The following is a 13,220-nucleotide window of genomic DNA, read 5'->3' on the forward strand; positions in this document are numbered from 1 at the left end:
AAACAAAGCAGAAGCCACCCCAGAAACATCAGTGAAGAATTTGTGAATAAAAAGTAAAATCTCAAATTCTGAAGCCATAAAAGAGCACTGTTCAATACATCACATGAAAATGAAAAAAGAATAGGACAACTCCACAACTACATGTCATGTGTGCAGAAATGTAGAAAATAGTTTAAAACAAAACATAATGATAACAACAACAACATCTTCATTTGTTTTTAATTTCAATTGTTGTTAATTAATTTCAAGAGAACGTCTGGTGAAGACAAGAATCTGAATCAGATCTCAAAAAATTAGGTAAGCATACATGGAATGGCATTGGGTTAAGTAAGATGAGGCAGACTGTGGGAAAAGTGATGAGAAAAGAAGAAAAGCTGTTGGTTTAATGTGTTGTTGCGAGTTTCTCAGAGAAAGGCAGCTAATCCAAGAAAGCACGCGCTGTTCCTGAGGGGAACATGGGAGAGCAGGATTGTAAGTATAAAGGGTTTTGTCCACAAAATGGGTTGCCAAAGACGGACTGTAAAATATAGGTATGTTTCCCGGTGCATAGCTACTGTATGTGGCAGAAAACTTTCACTGCAAATAACCCTGAACACATCATCTACACAGGTGGCAGCATCAGACTGTGGTCAGAGCTGATGCACTCTAAACACTTGTTAGTTATCATTCTATCTTAAATGCTGAGTTTATAATGTTTGGAAACAAGCTTGGTAGTTTTAGGCAAACATTGGTTCAACAACTGAGGCCAAACTATTTGCTGGGTTTGGAAAGAGAAAAATATGAGTCTTAAAACAACAAGAGGGTAAAGGAGCCTCCCAAACACATAGAGGCAAACTGTTTCATAACTAATGAGCCGCAACCACAAAAGCCCAATCACCTCTGGTTAACTGGCCTTGGAGATGGTCCAAGGTCAGCTGGAGGAAGGCCATTGAGACATTTAAAAACAAATACAAGTATTTGTATCTAGATAAGCAAATCCTTTGGACACATAAACCCTAAGAAGTGCAATGGTACTTGTGGTAACAGACTACAAAGTATTGATGCAAAGGGGTAAAAACAGATACATCCCAGAGTTTTCAGTTGTTATTGGTAAAAAGTATATACTGAAGATAATGTTATTTTTTTTATTTCATTTCTCTTTACCGTTATGCATCTTTGTAGTGGTTTATCACATTAAAACTGATTTGAAGACATCTAAGGGAGTGGCTGCATGAATACTTTTGCAAACACAGGAAATGTTTTCCCACAAGTGTGAAAAAAATCTAAAACATCATTTCACCACAGGTGTATAAGTTTTCTGTATTCTAAAAACACATCCAAAATGCAAGTAATTAGTGTAGCGAAGCATAAAAGCTTTGCTTTACAATTATACTGCTACTCTGTTCTGAAACCTTTTATTTAAGTCTGCAAAACAGTACTTCCTGAATAATGCATGCAACACTTTCCATAACTCAACCCACCATACTCAGAAAATAAATGTATACATATTATTAAACTAAAACACACATACACATATAGTCACTTTGACAAAGGGTCCTAAATTGAACACCTGTCCTAGATGTTTTTGAGGTAAATGAGAAAGGTTGGTGTGCTGGTCATAATGCCATTGTAACATTTCAATAGAAAGATTAAAACGTATATGTAAATACAATTTATACAGTACAAGGATCTAATAAAAAATTATCTGAAGAATATTTGTGCAGTCATATAATCTACACCAAGACCTCAGCAACCCGAAATGTACAAAACATAACTAGAACATGAAAACTGAATATTTTTAGCTGTCAAAAAATGAGTTTCGTAATTCTAATTGGACACTTGAACCAGGCGTCTGTCCTAATATTGATAAGGACTTTGCTAATGTGTATTCAAGGTTTAACTGATCTTCAAATAAACCAACTATACATAAAGCATCCATTACTTTTATGTTTCATGAGCTGACAGATTTAACCATCACTATCTTACATATATTTTTTTTGTTTGTCACTCAGCAGCCATCTTAGAAAGACACCGTCAGTCCAGAGAAACAAAAAAAAGGGTTAAGTAATTATTACTATATGAATATTTAATAGAATAACTACTACTAAAAGCAATATATATATATATAATGAACTATTATCTCAGTTCATTTTGAATGATTTTTGTATTCACTTCAAACATTAAATATACTCTTTAAGCAAAATGTACTTGCTTAAAATTAGACACAGTGTAATATCAACTTTTTGGCTCAGGAGGGCATTTTAACCCGGCCCTCATCTTCCCGTTATCATAGTTACTTAGACTAGAAAATCCACGTTGTGATCAAAGGACAGACATTTAACCCTGAGGTGCGCAGCAACACTTAACAGACCTGGAAATGTAGATCAGAGACTGCGAACCTACAGAGGATGTCACAGATAACAGGTTGATCTAGGCCATACCGGCAAGATGAATGTTATGATGTCTGTGCCCGGCTTGTGTGGAATAAATCACCCATGATCGCCACACAATGCATGGTGGTTAAACTTTAGTTGGACTTGCACCTGACTGGTGCAGCATGGGAGCAGACTCACAAAAATCAAGGTGGCTGCAGTTTTTAGAGCGAGGAGCAGCAACTGTAGTCCGGTGAGACACACGCTTGGATGTTTTTTTAAGTCATTAGAGGACCTATAGCTCAAGGCATGGTGACCTCACCTCTAAGCTGTCTGGAAAAAAAAAATTACATGCATATGCTTTAACTTAATGTGTGATAGAGAAATCTGGAAAAAAATCATGAAATATTCTCATGCTTCAGCTTTTTGCAACTTCTAAAAAAGACGGGCAAAGGGAGGAGGGGGAAATCTAACGACTTTGCTCTCTTCCCCAAACAATGCTCTATTGTTAAGAGGATCTACTCAGGGTGTCTGGTCCCCCCCATCCCAATCTTCCTCTGTAACAAAGGGGTGTGTGTCTGTGTCTGTGCAGGTGTGGGAACAAAGGAACTGGCAAGAGACAGAGATACAATGTAGAGCTCAAGGTTGATGTAAAGGGTGAATGCAATGTTATCTCTAGCATGTGAGTGACCGGCTCTTGAGGATTCTTTTGTTTGCGTTTAGGTTATAGCTCAATCATCAGTTGTGAAACACCAGAAAAGCTGCCAACGTGCCCACAAAAGATGGGTAGAGACAGATTTCCTTCACAGGAGAACCAATCTTTCCTCCTCTCACCCAGAATCTTCCCTCCTTAGATGAAACTAAGTTTGAAATGTTTTACAGTTAAATGTAATTGAGACTTGAAAAATTTAAAATGTACTTGAGATTTTACCAAAAAAGCACTAAGTGTTTTAGTAAAGATGAGGGTTTTCCATTCTTTTTCTTCTCAATTTTTGTTCATAGCAGTCGTTGAAAATAAAATAAGTATTATGGATAAAAATAAACACCAATTCAGTAGTAATAATAACATTGAAATGAAAATGTACAGAATGTTTATCAAATTTATGCATTTCTTGATTTCTACCTTTATTGTTGTTGTTGAAAATACAAACAGCCTTTTAATTGTCCTTTAGATGCATTTTTTCAATACAAACAAACAAGCAAGCAAACAGGAACTGACTTTGCTAAAACAATAAAAAATTTATTTGACTGCTTCATAACCCAACAGCTATTCATAAACAGAAGAAAACCAACTGTGACTTTAAATTTAAAGTAGCCCAAAGTTAATCTGTGCAAAGAAACCCAAAAGATTTATAAAAACTCGTAGCATTATTGGCTGCATTAGGGTAAATCCTCATTGTATAAATAAATAAATAAATAATAATAATAAATAAATTGCAGACTTCTATACAGTTCTTTGTCAGAAGTGCTGACACCACGTTACCACTGTCTGTTTGATCAGAGTTTTATTATTTAATTAGTCTGTTTTGGATTATTTTTAAGTGATTTCACAACACTTTTATGCCAGTAAACAATAAGACTCACCAAGATTTGGTGCAGGTGCACACATCTTTGTCACACCGACATTCCTGCCATGACTCACATCAGAAAAAACAAACAAACAAAAAAACCTTCCTCTCTTAAGGATGTAAACTTTTCCTGGCCCATGCAAAGTTGGCTAAAAAGAATCATGTTGTGGCGTCTTGGTCTGTCATTGTGGAATTTCTGATTTGCTGTGCAACAGAGATTGCACATTTTTGGAGACTAGATTCGTGTCACTGCTTAAATGAAATTATTAACTAAATACATAAAAACATAAAACATATTATGATGAATCTAATTGTATTTGTTCCACTTTTTATGCACACTCCCTTACCGTTAGTAATACTGTGCTCAGCATATAAACCTAAACTAAAATAAACTGTTAAATTACCTTTTTTCTAGATCTAGATTAACATTTCTTTTCAACAGAACATTATATACGTCTTTACAAATATTATTTTGCTTGATAATAGCTGTCTAACTGCTTGCTTGTAATGTCGACTATAAAAAGATAAGGTTTTGAGGACTTAATTGCACCTTTTAGTGAAATATACTTTGAAAGTCAGAAAGTAAAAAAAATAAATACTTTAAAGGGAGACTGTACTCACTAAAGAGGACGGTGCCCTGGGTTGATCTTGTTTTGACTGTCAGATAGAAAGTTGTGTCTTCTGCTCCGGTCGGTCGATTGTTGCTGTCATTTAAAGGGTGTGGAAGAGATAAAAGAGGTTTCAGCTCCAGGTACGATGTGCCGTCAAAAGATGGGATATAGATGGTGGTATCTAAAAAAAAACAAAAAAAAAACGAGAAGAGAAATGAAACATTACATTAGAGCAAATATTTTTAATATTTAAAGTTTGCTCTAAAACCTGAAGAGTTAAATTTGTGTATCATCATTGCTTTTATTGCAGTGACATAGTAAATTCATACCAGTAATTAAACAGTCATAACAACTGGATGTGTGACAAATAAGGCTGGATGAAGACAAGTTTCTCTTGCAAAGGAATATCTTGAGGGGGAATGGTAGAAGTGATGAAAAAGAAATTTATATCCAAAACAAAGAATTCCAACAGATATTTAAGATTCAGGCTCTGCAACTACCAATAACAAAGGGTCATGTGCATTAAAAACATTTTTAAGTATTTTGATTTCTGTAGTTACAAAGTTTCATAAAAGCGAAGTAACCTGAGCAACCTTTTGGCACAATAGACAAAACTGAACATGTAGAAGCTTCATAAAAGCAGAATTAACAGACATCTAGATCTGAATGGTTTTACAAACCACTTTGCTGGTTGCTCCCAGCAAAGTGGTTTGTAAGTTTATTTTTAAAAGGAAGAATGGCATACCAAGTGAATGCAATGTCTATAAGAGCTTTACCTAGTAAGGAGAACAACAGAAATTGCCTGCTGCATGCCTTTACAGCTTGTCTGTGAGCAGAGTCAGCAGAGCCCTGTCAGGGCTACGTGCTAGTGTGTCATTTCCCACTGGATGACAAAGGGTCTGATTTTAAGTAAAGGTGGAAGAAGTACAAGCTCAGGTCATCAACTCCACAAGCCAGTGATCATCTGCTGGCCTTTTACACAAAGGACACTGTACACCAAGTGGGTCGTTGGCTGTTCAGAAACTTGAAAGTCGGCTCAAAACAGCCCAAATGAGCTAAGGGGATTCTGCTGATAGTCACTACAACCAAACAAAAATACAGCTTGCACTTATCTGAGAACTTCTCCAAGGGTATTATGAGTTTCCCTCTATTATTCTGTTAACAAATAATTTTAAAACCATGCAACAGGAGATGAACCATTTGCATTTGTTGTGCCATACAAACAATAAAATAATAAACTCTACTTCCTGTTCTCTCTCTCTCTGTATATATATATATATATTATATATATATATGAAAAAAACATATTCCCAGTTTTAAAATTCACTGGAGGACCCATTAAAATCAGAAATACAAGAGGGAGCGATGAAGGATTCTCAGCAACCCCGACCTCAAGATACAATATGGCTGCCATGCATTTAAAATGTGGTGAAGGAATGGAAAGGATCAGCATTTTGAACTAACACGTTTGACAACTTGAACTGTTCACCTGTTAAAAGAATAACCAAGATTCCCATATCATTTTTCATATTGTCATGATCCTCTTTTTCTTAATGTGTTTTCAATACATTTTGAACCGTCTCTTCTTTTCCATGAAAAACAGTGTGGGTGATTATTTTTTTTTGTCTTTTTTTTTGCAGAACTTTATGTGGAATAGACATGGCAGCCAAGGCTTCAAGTTACAAAGAGAAAACATCAGAGATGGTGTTTCCGTTGTGGAAGAAGCGGTTCTATTGGACCAAAAATGATGAATCCATCCTGTAATATTTGCTGGCAAATGTCTGAGCAAGGATGACCAAGCTGGCTCACTTTTAAAGACACAGGCAATTACAGAAACCACACACTAGATGCCCACAAAAAGAGCTGGCAGCACCAAGTCACAATGTTGGCAAATCAGGAGGCACACCATATCAGGTCCCATTAATGTCAAAGACAGACAAAAACAAGAAAGCTAAAAAAAAAAAAAGCCCTGATCTGTTTCTCTTTTCTGCATGATCACTTGTTTTTCCTGATTAAATTTATTGACGGTCTTTTTTCTGCTCAAGTTTCCTGCTCCAATTTGCATTTCTGTATTCGGTTTTCAGACAAAAAAAACAAAACAGAAGACACAAATGAACCCAACTCTTAAATGCAAGTTTATCATTTTGCCTATTTGCCACTGAACAAATAAATTATGACTAGTACACTGTAAAAAGAAATATGAATGATTTCTGAAGCTAAACTGGTTGAAAATTAAATGAGCGCATAAAAATGCAAATTAGATTAACAGAGCTGTGGTGTTTTAAGAGGGGGAAATTGCACACTCTCTTTTTGCAACTGATGTTAGACGTTAAGTAAAAGTTGCTGGAATGACACAAATGAGACGTACTGTGCACTTGGCATTTTATTTTCCCTTAGGGGTCAGCTTCCTATATCACAGCCTCTAATGTACAAGTCAGAAATAAACCCGGTGAGCTGTGGAATGAAGTCGTGATCAATACAGAGCAACCTTGAATAATTTTTCACTTCATTGGTTTCGTCTTTTACAAATACTACCTGACACAGGTGCCATTTATTACATCATTTTAAGATTGCTTTCTATTAATCGTGAGGCTGGACAAAGTGTTGTTGCAGAGGACTACATCCTAGAAGAAGGATGTATATAAAAATGTATTACATTACTTTGCAAAAGTATTGATATCCCATGCAGCTTTTCACGCTTTTTTCCCTCACATTGCAGCTACATTTTTTTAAATATATTTTATAGAGCTTTTTTATGATAAATCAACACAAAGTAGTGCACAATTGTTTTTTATTTATATTTGCAAAGGATGCATTAGTATTTAGGCACTCTTACTTTGATGTCATTAAATAAAATCCAATAAAACTAATTGTTTTAAAGCTGCAGTACATAACTCTTGTAAAAAAAAATATATATATTTTTTTTTTACGTATTTGCTAAAACTCTCACCATGTCATGACAGTATGTTGAGGCTTTAAATTTGTGAAACGATCAGTCTAACCCCCCACTTCCTCTTTGTGCTACTGTTGCTCTCTGAAGAAATGCACCGCTCCAGACCAAAAACAACCAATGAAAGCCAGGGTCCCAGCGCTGTCAATCAAACTCATGTACTCGCTCCTAAATGTTCTAATGGCGTAGAAAAAACTTGTTGTTAAAGAAAAACCATAACCATCTGCCGTCACCAGTGGTCATGCTAACTAGCCTGAATATTTACAACAAACTATGCTGTGGTCTGTTTGCCACGCAGTTATTAATTCAGGCAGAAAACAGTTGTGTTTTCTGGAGTTTCTGACAGAAAATCTAGTGGTATTGTGTTAAATCTTTGAGAAATCAAAGAACATCATTCCCACAGTCCTGCCTGATTTGTCCAGATATCAGTGAATACATGGGAATGTGGTCAGAGTGGATGGGAAGATGGGTGCGACTAAATACAGAACAATCTTTTTGTATTTTAAAGGCTATAAAACAAAACCTTTAAAAATAGTACACTGAAGATGATGTAGGGCTCAATAAATGTAAAAAAGTTAAATAATAATTTTACAGGGCACTGTTAAAAAACTTAAGTCTCTTACTGTTCAATTGCATCACGAGTTTATAACAGCAATAAAAATGAAAGTACAGCATAAAAGTTATTATAAACAATCAGCAGTTATGTGTCTGTAATAAAAACATCTTTGTCAGTAAGCTTTGTTGTCATTGGGATGTCGACTATTTTCAGCATTTCTTTTGTTTATCACCAAATTACTTGCTAAAAATAAACAGGTTGCATACCCATGTGCATTAATATATTTGTTAAAGATCTGTGCTACGTATCAGTGTTTCATCTAAGTCAGAAACCAGTCCACCTCTTTCGTCACTGGGTTGCATGATTTATCTATAATTAGCTCGTAACAGGGGTGACTCGCTTCACTGTTCTCATGTGGCTATTCCTTCATTCGACAAGATGTAATGACAAGATTGTCGCCGGGCAAAGTCGCTCTGTGGCAAATTTATGTTCAGAGACTGCATCAGCATGTAAACAGCCCCTGGACTTTTAAAGCGGGCTATGACAAACTCGCGTTGCAAAGCACATTGTTGGATAAGTGCTCAAAGGAGATTGGACCCTGTTAAACCTGAGACTGTAGTTCTTTTGAGAAGGAGCAATTCCTCAAACTCAGCAAAAGTGACACTAAAAGGCTACTTCTGGTATTTAAAGAATAAGCTTTTAAGTCTGACAAGTAGGGGAATAAGCAAGAACTTCTTTTCTAGTTGAGGAGGGGGAAGTGTGAAAGAATCATTGTTAGAATAAAATCAAACTGAGCATTTGATTGATGTTACGGCTATGGTGGAGGAAATGAATATCCTACTAGCATACGACAAAACAGTTTATCACATAATCTAAAGAATCAAAAGATGTAATCACCAATTGGTCTGGGAAGTTTTAAGCTCTCCTAATTTGGGGAGCCACAAATGATATTTTGTTGTGCACCATTTGTATTTTCCTGAACTGAAAAATCTAACATTCTAGAATAAGTGAATAAAGAAAACAGCAAATGAATGCATCATTCATTGCCAGTGGATCTTTAGGCAGAAGAAATAATCTTTAATAACTAACTCAATAAACCAGCGTCTGAATCATGCAAGGGGCAGATAGCAGCTTCTGTCAACGTGGTGGTCTCCCGCAGGAAAAAAAACAACAAAAAAAAAACAAAACAAATTAGTATTAAAAATAGAAGCAATTTATCACAGTGCCTTCAGAGACAAATAATGCTTTGTAAATTAGCTAAACACCTGTAAATTAGCATTTTTAAGAAACATGGCAGACGTGTCAAATCAGGGTGCTGGGTGCAGGCGGACTACTCAGGCTCATGTTAATGACTGTTAGTGTTAGCTCAGAGGCAGGATCGTGTCAGCTCTGGGAACATGAGATTATGCTATGAGCATAATTTCCCAACACTTTAAACTTTTCTTAGGTCAACAATGTGGAGCACATTTGACAGTAACTAATGTTTACCTTGAAGTCTTCATTTAAAACCCATGACTGTAGGCGCAATTATTTCAAGTTCTTCACTCTTGTCCTGGCCGCTAAGCCGAAAGCCCCTCCTTAATAAAAGGCACATGGCAGTTTGCCAAAATGTACCTGAAGGACTCAGACCAGGTGAGGTGCATTGTCATAATGAGGCAATTGTAAATTTTTGAGGAAATATATTAATTTAATACAATTTAGAATAAGGTTGTAACATAAAATGTGGAAAACGTGAAGCACTGTGAATACTTTCCAGAAGTAGTGTAAATATTAGCTGATAAAAATAAGTTACATAGCTAATAAAGAGACTATATTGACAGCTAGACTACTTAATTAATGGTGGAAGATTTCATTTAAAATAGTGTAGCGTGACGTTCATGCTATAATGTTTTATAAGAAATAATGTATTAAAGTTATCTGTATCTACTTGTAGATGTGCATCTTTATGAAACGGTGTCACATCATTTTAATTAAGTTTTTACTGCTTTTTGTTTTTGGACCACTCCTTTGTGAGGTGTGATTGATAGGAGCTGAACAGGGTGGGGTCACATGCACTTTAGTTGTGTAGTGCACTGGGCTTGTTACAGTCTAATTAACTTCTGAACCTAACTTTCTTTCTATCCTCAACAGGATAAATGACCTGCTCCTCTTTTTAGTCAATAATAAGTAGATTAACACAACTTTATTCAGTTCTTATTTAATTTTCTCTGTGCTGTCAAAATACACTACAGAAGCCAATGTCAAACGCACCCAACCCGATCAGGTGTATAATTTTGGGTTGGGCTCAGGCTACAGATCAGGTCTTGATTGGTTTGTAGTTGCTATTGGCACAACTACAAACCACTGTCAACTTGCATTTTGACTATCTTCAAATTGACATTTAAGCAGAAATACTATGGCAAGTTCACTATCAAATGTGAAACATCAAAATCTCTATTTTTAATCTAATGTTTAATTTAGATTTTAATCTGTAGTATGAATTGGATTTTAGCTGTAAAATGTGAACTGTTAAAAGAAAAACTCCTATGGAGCATGTGAGGTACTAATAGCACCATCTTGGATTTACAATTTTTGTAGTGGGAAAATATTTATATCGTTTTTTGGTTAGAAAAGTGGGTGAGAGCTGTAGTAGCTGAATGCAGAACAAGTGGTCTAAGGTTGCATTCTCATTCTGGGTGAATGCCGAAGGGGAATATGAACATACAGCAATGTTCAAGCTGCTTATATGGATCTCTCATTTCATTTATCATATTTTGAATAATTCACATCACTCAAAATTCTTAATGCAGCTGACTCTATTACCCCTCATACTGAAACCTATTAGCCAAAGAGGCTCAGCATATATTACCAGACATAATTCGAAGGATGGCTCTTGGTGATACCACTATAAAGGTCACATTACAGCAGTTTTTTGGTCTGTGCTTCCTAAATCAGATATAATAAAAACAGAGTACAGGAAAAAGATGCAAATATCTTGAGGTACCTTTTTCACAAAAGGATCCAGTAAAATGGAGAGGACAGTGGCAGGAGGAAAGAGTTCTTCCATGAAGCTGCATCTGATGGAATGTTCCTCCGTTGTGGCAAAGGTCATCATGTCCAGCTTTGGGTTCATGCAGAGGAATTTTGGGAGGCGGCGTGGACAATACCAGGGTTGCTGTGCTTACCGTGGTAGGTGAAGCTGATGGAGAGGTCAGACTCAAGTAATTTTCTGTGGAGGCCACCATGTGATGTAAAGTATACCTGAAAGAGAGGATTGAGTAAAATATCAATTTAAAGGCATATGTATTTTGGGTGTAAAAGGTCAAAGAACAAAAACATCTAATCATTGTTTTGGGTCTCATAGTTTTACAGAGCAAAGGGTAGAGAAATACAGCGGTCCAGATAAGAAAAAAAGGTAGCTTTTTTATCGGCATCTCCTCCCAACTTTTAAACTTCCTTGATTCCAAGTATATTATCCAAAGTATCTACATAACATGCTTGTTTCATTATATTTTTTACATTTTCTCATAAAATTATTTGATAATATGGTTTATTGTGAAAAGATAAAGATTATGCCATCTTAAAATGTTGATCAATCTTTTTCAAACACATTCCTGTAAAGAAAATTACAATATAAAGAGAAATGTGTTTCCAATTGTGGATATTTATTATTTGCTTCATAGACATAATGATTTGTTACGGAATAATAAAAACGATAATTTATAATTTCATCTAATTTAAACAGTTCTTACCATTTTTCTGCCAATAAAAACAACAATAATTGTTAAGCTGCTGTTACACTGAAATTAAAATGGCAGTGAAAAGCTAAGCTTTATTTAGTAATGAATAAAAACGCAATACTTAAGTGTGGCTTATGCGTTATTACCCTACATTGCATTTGCATCAGGGGTTATGTTCTTTAATGAATGGGACAGCTTGAAACATTACTGACAGCAAAACACTGCGTAAAAGATGCATCATTATCAACAATGTAAAATCCAGACAAAAGAAAAATATTTCAGAAAGAAACTGGTAATCTTAGTTTAGCTTAATGACTAAACAGAATATCCACATATAAATTCTTAGTATATTTAGAATAACTGGGGATCAGAGTAAGACTGTGAGTGTCTTATGAAACACAGCTTCATGTGAAAGAAACTGTAAAATATAAAATAAAAAGGGCTTGGAGACTTTAATCCTGATTATTTTTAGCATGTCACAAATATTTCATCAAGCTTCAGCAAGCCTATTTTTTCCTTCTAAGAAAAAGTTGCCAAATTACAGTAGGACTAGTTTAAAAAAAACGAAAAAAAACAAAAAACATTAGTGGTATTTCAGAGTCCCTACATTCAGATTTTTACTTGATCTGGTGTTGATGCCAAAATAACATGACAACTTTTCTTTATCAATATCAAACAAAAAAAGGCACTGTAAAAAATAAAAATGATGAAAGAAAATACAAAGTAGCTGTTTCTTTTCATGTTTTAGTAATAGGGATAAAGTGTATTTTACCTGCATTGTTCTATGTTGCTGCCAGCAACTGCATCAGCTGTGTAGAAGCTTCTTAGGTGGTTAATTTCTATTACTTCAATGCAGCCAGTATAGTTGTGAAGAGGCTTTGCTTTCTTTAAAAGAAAATATGCAAAAAATATATTTTTAGCTTCATTATGATAATGTGTTGAACCCATAAAGTATGTTGAACCATATAATTTTGACAGCTAGTTAAACCGTCACACAATAATCACAAAGTTTACCTGATTGGGAATATATTGTTGTCGCAAACCACCTACAAAGACATGGTTTGTTCTTTGAATCATGTGTCCCAGCCAGTAATTACTTGCAGTGCTTTTAATTCTCGTGTTTCCCGATAGTGTCAGCTCTGCCTCACAAGGGGTCAGGTTTTGTCTGATAAGGCAAAAACATGTTAGGAAGATGCTGGCGCAGACATACACAAGCTGCCATGTCAAGAATATGCAACATACAGTGTCTTGTAAAAATTTTCACATCCCATGAAATTCATTACAATTCGATGTTATGACCACAAACGTAAGTGTATTTTCAATGTAAGATCTTATTTGATAGTGTGATAAATTGACCAGTGTGATATCTTTTTGCAGTTGCTTTATATACAATTTCCCAGAATTCAACACCATCTATCTTTCTTCCTTGTTGATATGCCCAAGAATTACTAGTCTTTGGCAATTT

At 35.3% G+C, this 13,220-nt stretch overlaps 1 protein-coding gene across 3 annotated transcripts in view; it reads right to left on the bottom strand.

Annotated features, from left to right (window-relative positions):
- eys (EGF-like photoreceptor maintenance factor) overlaps positions 1-13,220 on the bottom strand; it is a 176,769-nt gene that overhangs the window by 51,916 nt on the left and 111,633 nt on the right. For all 3 annotated transcript variants that reach the window (XM_081616684.1, XM_017309076.2, XM_008429846.2), the window contains exons 37-40: positions 12,770-12,920; positions 12,528-12,640; positions 11,020-11,276; positions 4,541-4,711 (exon numbers count right to left, since the gene is read on the bottom strand). In XM_081616684.1, coding sequence (XP_081472810.1) covers positions 4,541-4,711; positions 11,020-11,276; positions 12,528-12,640; positions 12,770-12,920 — 692 coding nt within the window. The remainder of the gene's footprint in view (positions 1-4,540; positions 4,712-11,019; positions 11,277-12,527; positions 12,641-12,769; positions 12,921-13,220) is intronic.

Source organism: Poecilia reticulata, chromosome 15, assembly GCF_904066995.2.
Source record: "Poecilia reticulata chromosome 15, P_reticulata-male-v2, whole genome shotgun sequence".
In the NCBI taxonomy this organism is placed as follows: Eukaryota; Metazoa; Chordata; class Actinopteri; order Cyprinodontiformes; family Poeciliidae; genus Poecilia; species Poecilia reticulata.